Source organism: Rhineura floridana, chromosome 7 (assembly GCF_030035675.1).
Source record: "Rhineura floridana isolate rRhiFlo1 chromosome 7, rRhiFlo1.hap2, whole genome shotgun sequence".
Taxonomy (NCBI): domain Eukaryota; kingdom Metazoa; phylum Chordata; class Lepidosauria; order Squamata; family Rhineuridae; genus Rhineura; species Rhineura floridana.
In genome coordinates, this window is record NC_084486.1 from 94347046 (window position 1) to 94367036 (window position 19991).

A 19991-nucleotide genomic window follows, 5' to 3' on the forward strand; every position below is an offset into this window, starting at 1 on the left:
ATCTGATGACCAGGCTTGGAAATATCATTGCTTGCATAGCCAAAATGGCACCACCCACGCACAGGAGAATTAAAAACCCACAGTTTGCAGAAGTACAAAAAACTTTGGGGGGGGGAGGGGACCCACAAAAACAGTTGACTGACAGGGGGAAAAACAGAGAAGGGGAATGGAAAGGAGTGGCTGGAATCCTAAACAGAACCACTCCACACTGCCAGCTTTTGTTGCAGGACTCCCTTGCATAATTCCCCCACCTCTACCAATTTTAGTACCTGTAACAGTATATGGTTACGGAGAGAGACCAGGACCCCATCTGCACTATACATTTAAAGCGGTATCATACAACTTTAAATCACTGTTCCTCAGTCGAGGAGAGGCATATGAAAATCTCAGGGGGGTGAGTGTTTCCAAAGAATATGTACAATATAAGTAAAATAAAAATAACAATATTATACCATAAAAATATGAAATGTTATGTTTGGAAGGTGGGAATATTGTACATAGCTTATTACAAGATCTGCACATTATCAGAGGTCTGCAATTGTTTGGCATTACTAAGGGAGCAAGGTTTGAAGGGGGATGGGGGTTTTATGTTAGTTAAAAAGGGGGCTTGGGTTAAAAAAAGGTGGAAAAACGCTGCTTTAAACAATCATGGCTTTCCTCAAGAATCCTGGGAACTCTAGTTTGTTAAGTGTGTTAAGACTTGTTAAGGGACCCTTATTCTTCTCACAAAGCTATAATTCCCAGAGTTCCATGGGAATAGGGATTAAACTGTTAAACCACTTTGGGAACTGAAAGTCTGTGACGGAACTAGGGGTCTCCTAACAACTTTCAGCACCCCTAACAAACTCCACTTCCCAGAATTCTTTGGGTGAAGCCATGACTGTTTAAAGCAGTATGATACTGGATGGGAACATTGTCTCTGAATGTGCAAGTAGAACACTCCCTCCACCTGCTCCTGAGTAGTATTAGGGTTAAAACAGGAAGAAACCCCAAGCGCTCACAACCTGGAGCATCTGTGAGATTTCTTTTATTTTACTGAACTAATGACCAATTAAGAAAAAAGGGTTAACCCATACAGCAGACACTTAAAGATGTCCATGTTTCTAATAATGTCTCCTTTTGCATACTGTGGAGTGGTTTGAGATAGGAGATGGGCATTGTGAGTCAAGTGGAAAGGAGAATGGAGGAATAGGTAACAATCAACCTTGATAATATGACTCACAACAAACAGGACTGACCATCAGAAGGTGAAAGCACAGCATAGATCCACTAACAACCAGAGACTTCCTGATTGTGAATGGTGCCTATGGGAGGGGAAATGCTGAATATTTCCATGTCAAGGCTTTTAAACGAGCAGAAAAAAAAGGGGGGGGGGAAAGAACTTCTATAATATTAACTGTGTCTAAAATACATTCATTCTTTTAACTGACTTCAAATTTCCTATGGGAAAAAACCCCACCTTGGAAACTAGTAAATGTTAAAGAAAGGAGGTTTGAACAAATGAGTAACAAGTTCTTATCTTTGCTACTAAATATCAGATGCCTGCAGCCACTGTGGAAGACATTTCCACTCATAACTGTACTTATTGTTTTTAAAATGCTAATACAAACAGTTGAGAGGAAATTCAGTTTCTTCTCAAATTCCAGAAAAATCTCTCACCTCCCTCTGAGCTGGATTGCTTCATCAAATCTTTTCTCATCCATTGCTTTCTGAACATCTTTAGTCTATAAAGATGAAGGGGAGGAAATCACAGTGAAGCTCTTACAGAGAAACTATAGGAAATCTAATAAAACCAAGGGCACAGTGAGGTTAATTCATCTTCTGTTAATTCCTATTCAGGACCCTCCACCACCACCCAAAAAAATCCAGTCCAGGGACATTGAGAACACACTGTCATTTCAGACAGAGAGAAAAAGCAACATAAAGGGGGAGGGGAAGAACCCAAGGTTTGCAGAAACCCTTGGGGGAGATGCACTGCCTTTTCACTTTCTTCCCAGGAAAGGTTGGGCCAAGACAGACCAAGAAAGAGAGGCATTCTCCTCCTCCTGGTGAAAGGTAGCTGACACAGCCTGTTTCTTCATGCATGTCAGGCTCCTAACACAGAAAAGCCATGGTTCATCCAAAACCCTACACCCACAAATCCCACGTTGCAGGGCTGTAACAAGTTTTGCATGTATATTGCACAGCTGATTTGGGAGGCATTGATTTTGTAAAATAAAATAAATGAATTCAATTTGATTTACTCAAGAACTAGAACAAAATGCTTATTAGTGGTAGTAGTAGTTATGTGTTCAAAATAGTCATAGGAACATAGGAAGCTGCTTTCTACCATGTCAGGCCTTTGGTCCATCTAGCTCAGTATTTCCACAAGACTGGCAGTGGCTCTCCAGGGATTCAGGCAGGAGTCTCTCCCAGCCCTTCCTGGAGATGTCAGGGCTTAAACCTGGACCTTCTGAATCCAAGGCTCTACCAATGAGCTACAGCCCTTTCCTTTATTCCAAAGCATCCGATATGGCATACAAATATTTGAATAATATACAACACACAGTAACACACATATTAAAACGATAAACCAATAACTATTGTAAAAAAATTCCACAATATATACAATCTTGCAGCTGACAGACCATACCTTAAGCTCACATATCCCCAGGCCAGAAGGAGGGGAAATGATTTTCACATGATGTCAAAAACAGTGACAATATGGGGGACAGTCCCACCTCCAGTGGGAGGGAATTCCACAACTGGGGGGGGCACAACAGAGAGGTCCCTGCATCACCACAGAATGGGATTTAGCTGATGATGGGATTACAGGCAAGACCTCCCCTGCAGATCTCAAGGCTCAGACCTCATGGGAAATTATGGGGACACTAAGGGCTTTTCCTCTGTGCACTTCACGCACCAAGCCCACACACACACACACACACCACAGGGACACCCAAACACACACAGTGACTCCTAAACAGGTTGCCCTCCCCCTCAATGGGTCGCCAAGCATTCTCCACCTCCACACACCCCAAAAGAGTTGCCAAACGTCTTCCTCTCCTCCACTTTAGACTTTCCCCTATGAGAAGAGAGGCAGCTGGCCAAGGGACACCTGAACAGTGGGGAGTGGCTGGGGCAGTGCCTTAGCAACCGTCCTGCTCTCCCGCTGCTTCCCTCCTCCTTGTCTTCTACCACTGAGGCTGTTGGTGAGATTGGGGAGGGGGCAGCAACAGCAGAGCAGGATGCTTGATGAGGAGCTACCCGAGGGCTGTCCTGTTTTTCCATGGCTTCCCCAGGCCGCCTTGCTCTCCCACTTTGCTTGCTTACTCGCCTCACTCCCACCCCTCCACCATCCTTCCCTGTCTCACGCTCTTGCCACATTTGTTTCCTGCCCACCGTGCCTCCCCCCCCCTACAGAATTCTACCGTCATGCTGTGTAATGATGTGACAGCTCACAGAAATACTATATGTATAGAAAATACACCCGGACAGCTCTATACATATGAGTGCAGGGGCCTGGGCAGAGGCTGGTGCCTGTGCTAGTCAAGCTCCATGTCCAGCCCACTGGAGTTCCAAGGCAATATGTATTTTCTTTGTTTGTAGCAAAAGCTCGGAACATGCTTTCAAATTTCTTTCTGTAACTAAGTAGGCTAGTTTTATTTTTTTTAATGAAAGCAGAGATTTTTGGTATTCCATCTCCAATGCCATATTCCTTCTGCAGCTGTATAATGGCCACACACAAAAATCCAGAGCAGCTAAGATATACCTGGTTAAGCATTGATTACCATCACCATGTGGTAATTGCCACCTTCTCTGCCTCCACACTCTTGTATAAAATTGAGGCCTTAACTCCTTTCCTCCTCATGTAACTCTGTACAACACTGTAGCTCTCTACATTAGATAAATTTGGCTTCTGTGGTCATGTGAAATACTCACCACTTGTACACATTCCATTAGGGGTAGGCGCACTGACTGGTTCCCGGAGAGGCTCACCACACAGGCTGGAGTGTCTGGTGTTGCTTCCAGTAATGCCATCACAGCTTCCATGCCCATTTTGCTGCTCTGGGGAACACACAATGCATTGGCTGTGATAGTCAGCTCTATATACCTTGCATATTTAGCTGCATGGTGTGTATTTCTGGGATTCTGTAGCACCGCATGTCTTTGGCGGTAGACAAGCCTTGCCTCATCAAGCATCAGAAATCATATTTACAAATGAGTATGTGTTTTAATGTGGAAATCGCTGAGATAGAAAGCTGGGGTGATCATGACACTAAGAGAAGTTGGTAGTTTGCACATCACTATTTTGGTGGGAACAAACAGCCTGCAGAATATGCAACTCCTAACACTACAAAGGGCAATAATCAGAAGCAAGACTTTGCAAAAGAACACCAATGAGAAAAGACTTGGATACTTTGACTTGGAGACACAGCCAGGAACAAAGATTCCCAGCAACAGCACTATGTGGTGAGGTGGTGGGAAGAACCAGCAATCAAAGTATGCTCTGTAGGCAAACACTTCCTTGGAACACTCAAACATTAGAAGGCGCACAATGCATTTAGCCCACAGCTGCTCCCTCTCCCCTAAAAAAGTTCTGCAATACTATCTGACACCTGCTCACAACAGTTGTTTCCAGACTGATTTCTCTCGTTAATTCACTTTGCTAACTACCATGTAGACAGATCTTGTTTAACAGGCCCAGAGAGCAATTTCTTCAGAGGAAAAGGGAGACATGCAGCTAAGTTGGGTTGTTTGTTTAAGAAAGGGAAAATTGTCTTTTCTGTGAATTCCATTGTTATTAGTGTCAGGGTGGGGCAGTCTGGACTTTGGGGCAGTGCTTCCTCTTGGGCCAGCTTGCAAAGATGCCAAGGAGGGCACTACCCAGGTTACTCTGCCAGAAGCTGGAAAAGAACCCCTCCTATCCTGTAGCACTAGATAAACCAGCAGATTGCAAAATTCAGCTCTTCCAACAGCAAAAATATTATTTTAAAAACATAGCTACTGGATCACTTCCAAAAGAGAAAACATGAAGACAGCAGGACAGAAGGTTGTCCCCAGAATGCAGAAAAACTGACTATATATTCATCCACTCCTCTCCTGTGTCACTGGAATTCTTAGTGCAATCTTCCATCCCTTTCCAGGCTTTTTTTGGAAGGGTGGGTGCCAAAAATGAAAAGAAAGAAAACCCTAGCCTAGCGCAAAACCTCTCCTTCCCAGCCCAGTCCTAAACCAAGATGAGGGGGAAGGAGAGGGAGAGAGAGAAAAGAAATATTTAAATATTATGAACTTTGAATGAAGTTCTGCTGAGAACCTGTTTGCAGCTAACCAGGCAGGACCAGTCTGGAAATCCAGATGGCAGCCCTGGCCCTTGGATTCTTTGCAAGTTAGCCACTGCCTTTTACAAAAGGCAACGCTATCCTAAAAGTGAAGATTGCCCCATCCTGGCACCAAGGAAGAAAGTCGAGATCCTGGAAAACTAGAAGATTAACTAACACTGTAAACAATAAATAGAAGTTATTTATTTATTTATTGTATTTATATACTGCCCCATAGCCGAAGCTCTCTGGGCGGTTTACAGTAACTAAAAACATTAAAACAAATATACAAATTTAAAACACATCTTTTAAAAACAATTTAAAATGGAATGAAGAAAAAACACTTGTCACTATTACACAGAGCAGATTGTTCAGAAGGGACTATTCAATGACTCTGAAGCCAGACACACAGATCCACAAGCACTAGCCTAAGAAAAGGTTGAGCGATCCTCTGGATTTCACACCAGAGCCTTCAAAGCCAGAACGATTCTCCTGTTTGATTCCTACTGGCCAAGCTGAGACTAAATAAAGCAAAGACCATGCATGGTGCATTAAATGCTTTGTTATCCATCCAGTCTATTATACATGGCATGCACTTGCCTATTATGTATTTAAATGCCAGTTTGAAAAGAGATTTGCAGCCCAACATACCAGCAGTGTTTCCCTTTAGTTATGGCTTACTTATCACCATTCATACACAGCGGGGCATAACGCTCGACCAGTATGGACTATTGATTTCTGTATAGCAACAACTCATGCATTCGGTTTATGAGATAACTGCTTTTTGAAGCTACTCAGCTTTGACCCACCTTAACAAAATAGCACTTTACTGAAAGTGTGGGAAGCCTTTACTTAGACATACCCTGAATGGCTCACCCACCTAGTAAACAAAACAAAACAAAAACAAAGAAAGAGAGAGAGTAATACTTACCAGGACACGATCAAATGCTGAGGGGGTCCCACCACGCTGCACGTGGCCAAGCACAGTCACACGAGTGTCAAAGCCCAGACGCTTCACAACCAGCTGATCAGAAGGGGGGAAGGGGAGAATGCAAATATAGATTTTATACATCCATGCACCTTTCCCACAGTAAACTGGGAGAGGGGCTCTGGGTCAGACGTATTTACAAGTATAATCTGCATTAACAGTGACAGTGCCCACTTCAAATTTCTGACCTGGAAAAAAGCTAGGAAACCCAAATGAAAAATGGACACATGGCAAATTCACAGGAAATATTTTCACTGGGAATATTTCCAGAATTTGGAAAAGCCTGCCGTGACCTTTTGTTTTCTAAGATGGGTGCACTGATAAATATTTTCTTTGTTATGGCTCCACACCGTTAATCTGTTACTTACATCCTTCACGTAGTTAGAGGTGATTGGTTTTCCATTCCTGTCAATGGCCCCTTCAGCAATGATGATAATATTCAGTCGGGATCCTCTGCTTCGTGCCTGACCAAATAAAAATATGGAAACCAATGACTGATACATGAGGCAGAGGCAGAGTCTATGTTGTCTGAGACTCTCTTAGCAGAAACCTAACATAACCTTGCACTTGACATCCAAGCTTTCCCCCACTTTCATCAGTGAGTTTGTAGTTCAAGAATGGGGAAGCAATGGCCCTCTTGATCAGGTGTGGAGAGCCTTTGGCCCTTCAGATCATACTGAATTACAAGTCCCATAATCCCTGGCCACTGGCATGCCTGTTGGGGGTTGACGAGAGTTGTAGTCCAACAAGAATGGAGGGTTAAAGGTTTCCCACACCTGCTCTACCTGTTGCTGGACTACAGCTCAATAATCCCTGACTACCGGCAACAATGGCTGGGGCTAATGGGAGGTAGGGAGTCCAACAATATCTGGAGGGCCAAGAGATCCCTGCCCTGTTGCAGTTCTTGCTTGCTGAAAGAGACTGAGAAAAGTTGTCTAAACACAGCTGGGTGGCTCTGTGTCCTTTACAGCTCTAATCCTCAGATCTCTCAGAGATCCTGCCCTTCTTTCCCCAGCTCCATGTCTCTGTTGGCCAGCTTTTCTAACCCAGTATCACCTGTTCCTATCTGCAGTAGGGGATGCACAAAGGAACATTTTCCACAACGAGCAACACAACAGTGGCAGAGACAGCTCTGGAAAGTTGCTTTGGGTTGGTCACAATACATTAATAGTCCTAATCCTGCTAAGGTCTCTAGAAAAAAATATGGTCCCATTAACAGGGATAGAGCTATTAGCCAGACATTTCATTGCAGGAGAGAATAAATCTGTCCCACCATTTGTATTTGTTAGAGAAAAATTGCATGGTCATTTGTGTTGAGAAACAGACACCACCACACCCACCTCACCAAGCCTCTCACACATGAAATCCTCCCAGCCATCCTCAGGAGGTGACTCAGGGATGAAAAGCCAGTCAGCACCAGAAGCCAAAGCTGAAACTAGCGCAAGGTACCTGGAGAGGGAGAAGAGAGTCAGCTTGTGAATGACAACCCCAGGTATCAATCATAGTGAAGGAACTGGCAGGATCCAAAGTAATTCAGGACTCTGCAGATTTGGGCAACGGGTGGGTGGCAGTCCATTCTACTGCACACACCTCTCTTTAGATTTGATTCCCTAATTGGAAACCCACAAGCCCCTAAGTCTATCTTAATATAACAAATAACAACAGAGGTCTTTTCTTACCCACAGTGCCTGCCCATCACTTCCAACACAAACGTTCTCTGGTGACTGCAAAGCAAAATAAGAGAGTAAAGACTTGTCCAGATGATAATTCAGTGCATGTTTCAACTGCATCTTAGTGCAATATTCTCTCTCTCTCTCATACACACACACGAGAGAGAGAGAAAGAGAGAGAGAGAAGCTGGACAGTGGGAGGAGACAGCATCAATGCTGGGAGTATGAGCCCACAAATATGCTTGACAGCTTGCTGCTGGTGAGTATTTTTTTTTATTCTGGCCAGTCTCCTGAGCCTGAAGGGAATCTCCCTGACCTTGTACTGACTTCGGATGGATAAAAAAGCAGCAGGATATCTCTAGACTTTGGAGAAGACATTTTGCTGCTTACTCAGCAAGACTCTGGATGTAAGGAATGAGCTCCTATGGTCACACTGCACCTTGGAAGTGATCAGCAGGATGTCACAATTAAGACCCCCACCTTCTCTCTAAATAAAAGGGGAAGGCAACTTTGTGGAGCCTAGCTTGGAAAACAAACCATATTGGCTGGGTGGGGGTGACCATGCTGCTGCTCCTCTTTTCTGAAAAAGTGTAGGGTTGTGTGTTTGAGCCCAGGAGAGACAGACTGTGCCTGGTAGAAGGCTGCTGCAATGGTGGCTGTTCACTTCTGAAGATTTGTGGAGCCACATGGCCGAAAAAGGCAATCAGGTCTTGCTTCTCGATCATTTGAGAAAACAGATATTGCTATATTAGGGCTCTAGCACAGCAGCTCTAAAGTGGAACAGTAATAATCTAACATGGATTGTGAGTGTATGTGTGTGTGGAAAGGTATTCACATTTTCTTAGCAACATATTGCTGAATGAGTAGGGAGAAGCACAATATCTAAGCCACAGAAATGCTGTACTTGATGAAGACATTCAGGTACTTGACAAATGAGTTCCTTTTATAGTGCAAAAAGAAAAGCAAAGAAAAATTCCAAACAATTATCTGGAAATGCTCTAACAGGAGTTAGGCCCAGAAAAGCAGTTTCATCACCCCTTGGAAAAAAATACCACAGGGGAGGAAGTAACTGCTGGTTATGTAGCCCTCAGGCTTGTCCTAGGCATGGTGCAGCCTTGTGAAAAGGAAGATAGAAAGCAAAAGACCTGAGAAATAATTTTGCTGACCTCTGGGCAGTCGTAGTGATTGCATCAATCACCTCCATGATACGATGCAGGGCAGAGTCAGTGCCAATGGTCATATCTGTGCCACAGAAATCGTTGTCAATGGAACCCACCAGGCCCACAATGTTTAAATGACAGTATGTCTGAGATACCTCCTCTGTGATCTTCCCTGAGAAAGACATAGAGAGAGAAAATTAACAAATGTGTTTGAATGAGATGTTATCTGTCCAGGATATAACAACTAAAAATTTAAAGAGCAAGACAGTATATCCTATAGCAAAAAAACAGGATGAAGTTAGCTCAACTGGAAATGGTTATTTGTTACTTTGACTGAAGTATTGTCTTTCTCCTAGGTGCAACTGTAAATGAGATTCTAACATTAATGTATTTTCACTTTACCAAATTCACTTTACCAAATTCAGTTGCCATCTCTTGTCTACTCTGTCCCAGTTCTTGTTTCGTTATCTTAATCTCATCCATTATCTTCTGAAACATATCCAGAGGGGAAAACCCTTCCAGGGATACATCCAGGGTCTCTGCCACTTCTTTGATTGTCATTCTTAAAGCCAAAGAAAAAACCCTTCAAATTTCCAATATAGCCACAATTCCCAAGCAAAGAGTAATTTGCTTCTTTTTCCACCAATAAGGGGGTTAATATTCCAGGCCTGTTGACATCATCTGGCCAGCACAGTTCTTATCTCCCGCACGTCCAAGAATGCAAAACAAATTTGGTTCACAGCGCCGAACAATTAGTAACATACTTGAACAGCAGATTCGTCTAAAGAAAGTAGTCCAAGAAAAAGTAGTCCCAGACATATATCAATCAAATAATCATCTAGATCAGATTTTCTCTTCGGGTAAGTTGCCCCTCATCCGTTTTAATCTTTATAGTTTCCAAATTCAGGCCAGCTTTTTGCCATAAAAAATAAGATAAGCTTTTTAAATTTTCTTTCCTCCTCCTTAATTCCTTGTATAAAAGAGAGAAGTGTAACTCACCCAGGTATCTTGATTTCTGATTCTTAAACAAATCTCTTTTACTGTAGTAATTTAAGCCAAATGATAAGATTAGACAGAAGAAAGCTCGCCCATTGTGGATCGTTTAAAAGAAAAAACGTCTCGCTTTTTTCAGCCCAGCTTGCTGGAAGTCCTAACTCCGTCCTCGGCTGCTAGGTATGCCTTCCTTTCCCAGGGAATTCCTGATCGATTCCAGCCACCGACAGCCTAACAAAGTTTCTGTGGATAATCTTCGGTTCACCCTTGCCTGGGAGAACATTTATACCAGTCAAAGTTCCCTTTTGACTGATTTTAAACTGAAAAAAGCTTCCTCTGAGACAGAGCTCATCTCAGAGGCAGCCACAGGCGGAGCAATCCTTCCGGGAAGTGCAGAATCACATTTTTAACTAGGATTTCTTTTTAAAAGGAACAGGATGCAAATTAGGCCCTACATATCAAGTTAGCATTGACTCCATTGAAACTGAAAGCTTTCTAAACATAAATATAACTGGCCTCATGTACTAAATGAGTTACTATTGTGTAATTTTTGGAGAGATGAAAGGACCAAACATTTGTTCCTTGACTGCTTCCTTTCCAAGGTGTTTAGAGTGATATATTGCGTTCTTGGTTACAGACACAATCTCATGTATCTGAATAAATTTTTGTTTAGGCAGGCCTATCCAGACGTGCAGATGTTGGTGTGATTTAATCTTTTTTAAATTTACTTTTAATTATCTTTTAAAAATTTGATTTGTTTATATTAAATGTTTTAAGAAATTGTTTTAACTGTTTTTACTGATTTTTAAAAAATAATTATAGTATTTTTTGTAAACTGCTTAGAGGTTTATTTCAAGGTGGTTCATGACAGATGCTCTTGGAGGTCGCTGATTCAAAGGGTCGCCATAAGTCGTAGTCGACTTGGAGGCACATAACAACAACAAAATTATTAATTTAATTAATAAAATAAAATAAATAACATTTGTATTCCAAGCTATAAAGATGCATAAGCAACTTTTTACAGAATTGTTAGTTTTTAATTTTGTCCTATTGTTTTTCTTCTTCTTACAATTAGGCTCTCTTGTATTTCTGAGTTTCTTTCCCCTTCATTGTATGGAATCAATTATATTTGGAATTTAAAGGTGTGTGGACTATCTATAAACTTTAACAGTCCTCATGGGTCGGACCCCTGTGTTTGTATTTCTGTGTAACTGTTTTTACTTCTTTTCCTTCTGCTCACTGCACATATGAATTGAGGTATAAGAGGGTGAGTGAGTCTGTGGTTGAATTTAAAGAGGTTCACAACAACTTTCAAAGTCACTAATAGTGAGATGTTTTCACAAACGTTGTAAGGACACTGATGTCAGGAAGTAAGGTGAAGTGGGATTTTGCAGAAATTAAATGAGGAATGAAAACAAATTACAGGCATTTGCAACTATTTCAAAACAAGTTTTTATTGATAGTTTTTTTCCTCCCCAAACACTCACTGCAGTTTTTCTCCCAGAGCCCAGTTGTGAGCTGTTGTGTTACTAACCATGTGGAATGTGATTGTATGAGCCACTGGCACCTATTTGATTTTGCTTCAGACATTATTTAATGTGATGATGGACTCCCTATCCCTGTCATAATGCATTTCAGAAATCTTTTGTTTTAGGGGTTTGTTTTTTAGAGGAAAAATGCCTGAAGGTTGGGGAGTCCCCTTCTGTATAATGGTTGCATAGGAGTGCACACCCAGCCAGATTTTAAAGTGATAAACAGCAGCAATGCCATCTCCCTCTAGCAATGCTAGCACCACTTTGTGATTTTTAAAAAAAATGTTTTATTTCTTTAAAGCCTGTGCCCATCCTTGCTAATATGGCACCCATGCAGGGATGCACATCTAACAAGGTATTATTTTTATTTTAAAAAGAGATAACTGGCGTAAGAGGTGCAAAGCATAATATCACACTATTGTCACTGAAAAGTCTCCTGCAGGAACAAGAGCACAATGAGTAAAATGTGCTTGTGCCACACTTCCAATGGCTGCTTAGAAAGGTCCTTGATGACTTAAATCAGCAGATTCTGCTGGATTGTTACAAAGTCTTCTACTGAAATCCGCACACAGTCAGCCATGAGTAGAAGGCCATAAATAAAATACCTATAAGTGGGGCCTGCAACAAAATCTTGCAGTGTACACTCGCATCATAATAGGAGTGCTCCAGTTCAGGATACCAGCCAGCCACTGAAGCCCTCATAGAGGATGCAGTAAGTTGAAAAGGGCTCAAGTAGGACATTCCACTCATGACACCCATCCCAGTTTTATGTTTTCATTTTCCGACATTCAACATTCTGAAGATACTGAGCATGCTCAATCCTTAAAGGGCTGGGGAAGAGGGGTTACTCCCTAAGTGTTTTTTTTGGGGGGGTGCTTCTGCAAACCTCTGGATTCCCCCAAGCACAGAGATACATCCCTCTTGTTTTTCAGAGGCCCCATATTAGCTCCAATCCTGTTGACACTCATCAAGTGAGCTCACTGCTCAGAAGAGTTCTAACATTTAAGACCGATACTGGGAGCTCTCTGAGGTAATCAGGCACCAAGTTGGTATTGGTATTTGGATGCGAAGGGGACCAAGGTTCACACATACCTTCTTTGACCAGTTCCTCCAAAAGACCACCCCACTCTGTGCGGAAGATATTTGCACCAGTCAGGCTGCCATCCCCACCAATGACGCACAAGTTGGTGATGCCATGCTGTACCAGGTTGTACGCAGCCTGGAGACGGCCCTCCCGTGTCATGAAAGCTTTGCAGCGGGCACTGCCAATGATGGTACCACCCTACAAATAAAGAAGCCAGATGAGAAAGGAAACTCAAACCAGAAATCAGAAGTCAGCAGACAGAGCCACAGATGAGCCCACAAGCCATCAACAACATAGGACTAGACTTTGAAGAACTGGGAGTTCCAATAGGAAGTCAACATGGGGACTTTCTACAGCAGGGGTGGGGAACCAGTGCCCCTCAAAATGTTGGACTACAGCAACTATCACTCCCAGCCGGAATGGCCAATGGGAGCTGTGGTCCACCAACATCTGGAGGTCTACAAGTTGCCCACTCCCATTCTAACGGGAGACATTAACCAAACTATGTCTTCTTTGAAGCTCCAGATTCAAGTATCCTCTAACTACAGGAGGTCTATGCCACACAGTCCTAGGAAGAAAATGCAGGATTATTATTTCTATCCTGTTGTACCAGTGGAACTCCAGTACTACTAGGTATGAGGATAAGAGCAATAATCCCAAGGCATGGAATTAGTTTGATACACCAATATGACACGCCAAAATGCCAAGGAGGGAGATTGAACTGCCAAGCTTGCCTGTTCAAGCCATGCTGCCAGATCTGTGGTATTCAGTGGACTTGCTGTTGCAGTCTTTATAAATCATGCTATAGCTCTGAACATTGCTAAAGTAATATGTGCCACTCAACAGCTGGCTTCACTACCAAGGCAACTCTCCTTTTGAAAGGATCTTGGGCAATGCAGCTAGGGGAACGCAGGCCTTTCATAGCAGGAGCCCAGCCAAGTTTGACACAATCTGTTCTGTCCCCAATCACAATACTGGGGCATCTCTCATTTCACTCAAAGTCACACTTGTTCCTTGATGCACTGTCTACAGAACTGCTACTCAGCTGCTTCTCCGACTGGGATCCTCACAGTGCTGATGAACACAGCTGTGATGGGGGGAAACTGTCTTCCCTAACACCCTACTCCCTTGCATAGCAGAAGAGCTATAGGATTAGCACAGCAAACCCACACCCATTGAACTAGAACTCTGAACTATAACCAGTAAGCATCGCTTTGGAGGAAGCAAGCAAGAGGGGTCGAGAAACACAAAGATGGGAGGGGGTGCAAGTTGCTGCTGTTATTGGTAAATATAAAGAGCAATGTGCTGTGGAGGCCTGGAGAGGGAGAACATGCTGTTAGCACAGTTAGATCATTGCTTGGAGTGCTGTTCTATCCTGTTAAAAAGAAGCAAGAGGACCACAGAAACTGATACAACTGCTATCCTTATTCTCCTCTTTAAGAAAAAGGTTGTAGGATAGTCTGCACGGGCAGAAAAAATAAAGCACTGTATACAGCATGCTGGCCTTGCTTAAGCCTACGTTCATCAAAAACAGCTGGCTGTATCAACAACATCAGAAAGACATGAAGGGTGAGAGAGGAGAGGGGGCAATCCTGAAGAGACATGCAAGACCAGACTGTTACCTGAGGGAAAGGAGACACACCAGTCAAATTGAGAAAGGCTCTAAGAAGAAGGGGAAAACAATACAAACACTATTATGAGTGGGTTGAGTGGGTCCAGTTCAGATAGCCCCTGACTATGGAAGCAATTTCAGCTCAATGGTGTGAGAACCACAGCACTCTCCCTCTCTACTATCACCCCCTCACCCCCTGGAAGGATGCTATACCCAGATGAACAGAACAGAGCTGGATTAAACCCAGCCTGCAGCAGAGTTTCTGAGACATCTGGAATTACTGGGGGATAACCCAGGCTGTGGCATAGTCATATTCTGAAAGGCCCAAAACATGGGACCTGAAACAATATGCAGCAATGCAGAATGCTGCTACAGTGAATACAGTAACATGAAACAATATACAATGATGACAGACAATGGAAAATGACACAATAATGCAAATATGACTGTTATTCCGGATTGTTAAACTGTTTCAATGGTTCTTCAGACATTCATAATACTCAAATTTCAGCAGACAAATATTTATTTATATATTATATTTATACCCTGCCTTTCTTTTCATGATAGAAACCAAAGGTGGCTTACATATGGTTCCCAGGCAGTCTCCCATCCAGGCACTGACCAGACCTGACCTTGCTTAGCTTCAGCAGGGTGCTGGCCTCATGTGCCTTCAGACCATAGCCTGGGACTTCTAATGCCAAGCAGGGTCTGCTTCTCTCCCGATTAGAGGTAATTAGAAGTCATTTTCCATTGTCTGTCATCATTGTATATTGTTTTATGTTACTATATTCACTGTGGCAGCATTCTGCATTGCTGCATATTGTTGTTTCAGGGTCCTATGTATTGGGCCTCAATATATTTATCTATTCTGTGATTCACAGTCATTGTGCTAGCTTTTATTGTTTTGCTAGTTTACATTTCGGCTGCATGCGACAGTGCTTTTCATTGTTCTTTCCAAATTTGGGTAGTGACTTTTTCTGTGTATTTTGTGGTTGCACTAGGAACCCTCTCCTTTTGGTTGGCAGTATGGTCATATTCTGAACACTTGACCAAAGCAGGGTACATATATATATATATAGCAGGAAGCTGTGGCCATTTCGGGATTCCTTGAAATCTGTACTTGTGCTGTACACATATTTTAAATGTCATGATCTATTTTCATCAGGCATTTTGTATTTGGGTACAGATATAAAGTACAAAATACACACACATCTAGTCAGGTATGACACACATATATATTGACTGTGGCTTTTTCCACACAAGCAGAAGCCCAATCCTCCTTTTCCAGGCACTACCTGAACATACTTTTGAAGGAAAACATTGCAGTTTACACAAATGTGTCACTTCATACAATCCTAACCCCGGCTGGGCAACAGCAGGGCACAACGGGTTGGTGGAGATGCCACTACAACTGCAGCCTTGCTGCTGCTTGCAGAAGCCAGGAAAAGCTAGTTGCTTTGCAACATCAGCTCCAGGGCTGAGGCAGCAAGTGGGCCCAGATCAGACTCCCTTGTCACAGTTTACAGCTTGCTAGTTCAGCTCAGGATCCAATAGATCATTGCCTGTCTTAATTCTGACCCTTCCCCACCTTTGAAACACTCCATTTTAGGGCTTTATGTTGATTACTGCCAGTGCAGATACCACCAGAGGCAGCTTCCACACTTTTGGCAGTTGGAGTCAGGTCCCCTGTACTAACAGACCCTCCCCGCAGGCAGAGCCCAGCATAGCTGGGCAGAGTTGTTCAGAGGGACATCTCCATCTCATCCAAGCACATTCCAGCACAGCGGATTGGGAAGCTGGATTGCAGTGCCACACTATGAGTGTGTATTTTGTATTCACCTGAAAATGGAAGTGTTTTCTGCTAATGAAAATGGATCCCTATCCAAATATCTGGTAAGAAGTAGCCTGAAGACCTCTTTCCCCACCAGCAGTCAGTCAATAAAAGGCAATAGAAAAGATATCCCACAATGCTCAGCAAGGGCACCAGGCTCTTCCACTCATCAAGTCTTGTGATGGACTAGAAATCTAGGATTCTGACACAATTACACTGTTTCACATTACCTGGGGTGGGGAAGAGTCAGTTGTCAATAATATGCACTGTTTAAACACCTATACTAGCTGGGGGTCTGATCTAAAATCTGACAAGGCCCTGGCAATCATTTTTGTAACAAAACACCCTTTCTCGAACCCGAGGAAGGAAAAAGTCAATTTATAATCTCTGAAAAACACTTAGGAATCACATGACACAGCTATTTTCAAATTGTGCCATCACAAATTAATTCATATCACTTGTGGTTGTTTGCAGGGGTGGGTCACGAATATTTGTCCAACCCACCTGCAATAAATTGCTCTTTTTGTAGAGCAAGCCCAAAATCACTATTTGACTTTTTCTGAAATCTGGCACAGAGAAGAAATCAATCATAAAGATGAGGGGAAAGGGCAAGTTATGCATGCCAGGCAGACAGATGAAATAGAAGGGATTTCTCTGGAGGATGTCCATATGTAAAACAATGACTGACAAGGAGAAGGAATGTATTTTTTTCTGTGCAGGAGTTTTGGATTGGGGCATGCATCAGGTATGAAATAATGTTAAATCAACTGACAGGAGATTTGTCTGACTGGATTGCTTTCTTCCATCTCCACCCTTCCCTGAGATTTTCCTAGGAAAATGTTCCTTAGTAAACTGCTGGAAAGCTGATGCTAAATATCCCAACTGAGAGAGAGACCCTGCCTCATCTCACAATTAGGGCCACATTAGGTAGCAAAGAGGAGAGGCCTCTATCTGAGACACCAAAGCGCTTACCCCTTATACAGAGTCAGACTTAATTGGACCATCTAGCTCAGTATTGTCTACACTGACTGGTAGCAGCTCTCCATGGTTTCAGGCAGCAATCTTTTCCTGCCCTACCTGGAGATGCCAGGGACTGAATCTGGGGCTCCTTGCATGTGAAGTTTGTGCTCTACCACTGAGCTACAGCCCTTTCTCAATGCTCCTCAAGTTTCTGTTAGCGAAGAATGAGTGGAATCAATGCAGGGCAGCTCCTTAACATCTTACCATTTGTGCTTTCTCTAGAACTCCAATAATATTATATATAATATATTATATGGTATATTATTTGGTACAATAATATACCAAAACGCTCCTCCTTTTCCCCTGAAGTGGCAGCAAGAATATCCCCCATCTTTGATGAGGCCATCTTAGCCAGCTACCCAAACCATCACAGGACTTTTCTTAAACCAAACAAGTGATTTCATTTCCAGCACTAGTCAGCATAAAACATCTTTTTGGTCTGTTATCTAACTGGCTGCACCCTAGCTATATTCACTTCTCTGAATTCATGTACTGTAGACTCTTCCTCCAAGAGATCCCTATTTCCACCCGTTTAACATGGACCCTTCTAGGAGGAGATTGCTTCAGCCTATTCCATCAAGTTTGGAAAGAACACTGGTATTAATAAAGGGCACTGGAAGGCATGGGAGTTGAAACAAGCCATAACTGGTGATCGGTGTGACAAAGCCTGAGAAGCTGAACAGATCTTTTGGAGAAATAAGTAGGCTATGTTGCTATACCACCACAGACCTTTTCCCTCTCCTTGACTAGCAAACTGCATCTGCATTTCAGAAAAATGGGACCACAAGAAGAGATGGTATGTCTCACTAACACTATAAATTATTCACTAATAGGCAAAAAACCTTGTGGTTTAAGAGCATACCTATAGCCCACAGATATTTCTATCAAACTTTAAAAAGCAGGGAAATTGCGCAGCTATAGTGAATGTACCAATCAAACGTACCATGTAGCAGGAGACCTGACCTCCTCTCTGAGATATTGGCCTGCCCTATAAATTTGTCAAAATGCAAACACCATTTGGGTTGGTCTTTCACAGTCCAATCCACTTGCTGTGTAGCTTGCAAGAATTTGGTAACATGTGCCTTTGAGCATATGGTGAGTGGTGGCAACACCTGCCATCTCCAAAGATAGAGAATTACATTTTTGTATGTTTGTTGGTGTTCTTCTTACTTTGCTTCTTTCCTGTGTTACTAATGTTTCTACAGAGAATCTAAACTAGAAAATTTTATTTCCCTCATTATTCATCCTAGAAATCTGTGTCAAATTTATTTTTATTAATTCCAAAGCCTTTTTATTGGTCAGTGTCATATGATGGTGAAGACAGCCTTTTGTGTTTCAAATTGGAGGTTATGTTCTATTTCTATTTTGGGTGCATTAACAGTTGAATCTGAAACTGCAGTTTGATGTAAAATCAGACAGATTACAATATGTTGCTACTTCAGCAATGACTTTAGCTGCTATGTTTAAACCACTTTATTTAAAGCAAGGTGGGCACGGTCAATTAAAAACATAGAACACACCTAGAATTTTGCTAGAATATATTTCACCTCCCACTGTTTTATCTTGTGCAAATTGAGACACTCCTGAGGTCCACTGGAGACTATTCTGCAGAAGTCAGTGCCATTATTTGTTGTAAACTGTCCAGAGAGCTTTGGCTATGGGGCCGTATAAAAATGTAATAAATACATAAATAATTCCACAATTATGTTTGGAGTTTTTTTAGTGTAAATTTTGCAAAGTGTTGCTGTACTTCACATCTTCACAGAAACAGAATCAAAAGAAAATGATTTCCTATAGGAAACTTCACTAAAATTGCAAAGGAAATCAGACATATTTAAAGTGACCATCTGAACTATATCAACTGTCTTAATAATGTTGCTTCCTCCCTGCTAAAACAAGATCAGCACAGCACATGTCTTGTTTCTGTTATTTGGGCTGGTTGCAGGTGTTGCCACCACTCACCATATGCTAAGAGGCACATGTTACCAAATTCTTCCAAGCTACACAGGAAGTGGATTGGACTGTGAAAGACCAACCCAAATTGTGTTTGCATTTTGACCAATTTGTAGGGCAGTCCAATATCTCAGAGAGGAGGTCATAATAATAATAATAATAAATTTTATTTGTTAGTCGCCTATCTGTCCGAATTAACAGACACTTTAGGCGACTTACAGCAAACATAATAAAATACAGTATACAATCAAAAAAGGCACAAGGTAGTCTAAAACATCAATTAATACATTATAAAAACTCATCCACCCTGAGGATTCTGTAGGCCTGCCTGAATAGCCAGGTCTTTAAGGCTCGGCGAAAACCCATCAGGGAGGAGGCATGTCGGAGATCCAAAGGAAGAGAATTCCAGAGAGTGGGGGCCACAACCGAAAATGCCCTCTCTCTGGTCCGTACCAGTCTAGCTGTTTTGGCTGGTGGGACCGAGAGAAGGTCCTGCGTGGCTGATCTTGTTAGGCGGCCTAATTGGTGATGCTGGAGGCGTTCCTTCAGATAAACTGGGCCGAAAACCGTATAGGGTTTTAAAGGTCAAGACCAACACCTTGAATTGGGCCCGGTAAACAACTGGTAACCAGATCAGATCTCCTGCTACCCTGGTGCATTCACTATAGCTGCCCAATTTCCCTGCTTTTTAAAGTTTGATAGAAATATCTGTTGGCTATAGGTATGTTCTTAAACCGCAAGGTTTTTTGCCTATTAGTGAATTTCCCTGCTTTTTAATCCAGGAAGTAAGAAATGGGATCCTGTCCAAATTTGCTGAGAATAGATTGATCATTTGCATGCTTACTGAG

The 19991-nt window shown here is 42.4% G+C and overlaps 1 protein-coding gene across 5 annotated transcripts in view; it reads right to left on the bottom strand.

Annotated features, from left to right (window-relative positions):
* The window catches only part of PFKL (phosphofructokinase, liver type), a 62009-nt gene that overhangs the window by 27026 nt on the left and 14992 nt on the right, over positions 1–19991 (bottom strand). For 4 of the 5 annotated variants that reach the window (XM_061636561.1, XM_061636562.1, XM_061636559.1 and 1 more), the window contains 8 exons: positions 12736–12925; positions 9125–9290; positions 7968–8012; positions 7629–7737; positions 6657–6752; positions 6232–6324; positions 3922–4047; positions 1660–1724 (listed from right to left, as the gene is read on the bottom strand). In XM_061636561.1, coding sequence (XP_061492545.1) covers positions 1660–1724; positions 3922–4047; positions 6232–6324; positions 6657–6752; positions 7629–7737; positions 7968–8012; positions 9125–9290; positions 12736–12925 — 890 coding nt within the window. Of the gene's footprint in view, positions 1–1659; positions 1725–3921; positions 4048–6231; positions 6325–6656; positions 6753–7628; positions 7738–7967; positions 8013–9124; positions 9291–12735; positions 12926–14349; positions 14370–19991 lie in introns of those variants that run through there. The other variant, XM_061636564.1, reaches the window with a different exon arrangement.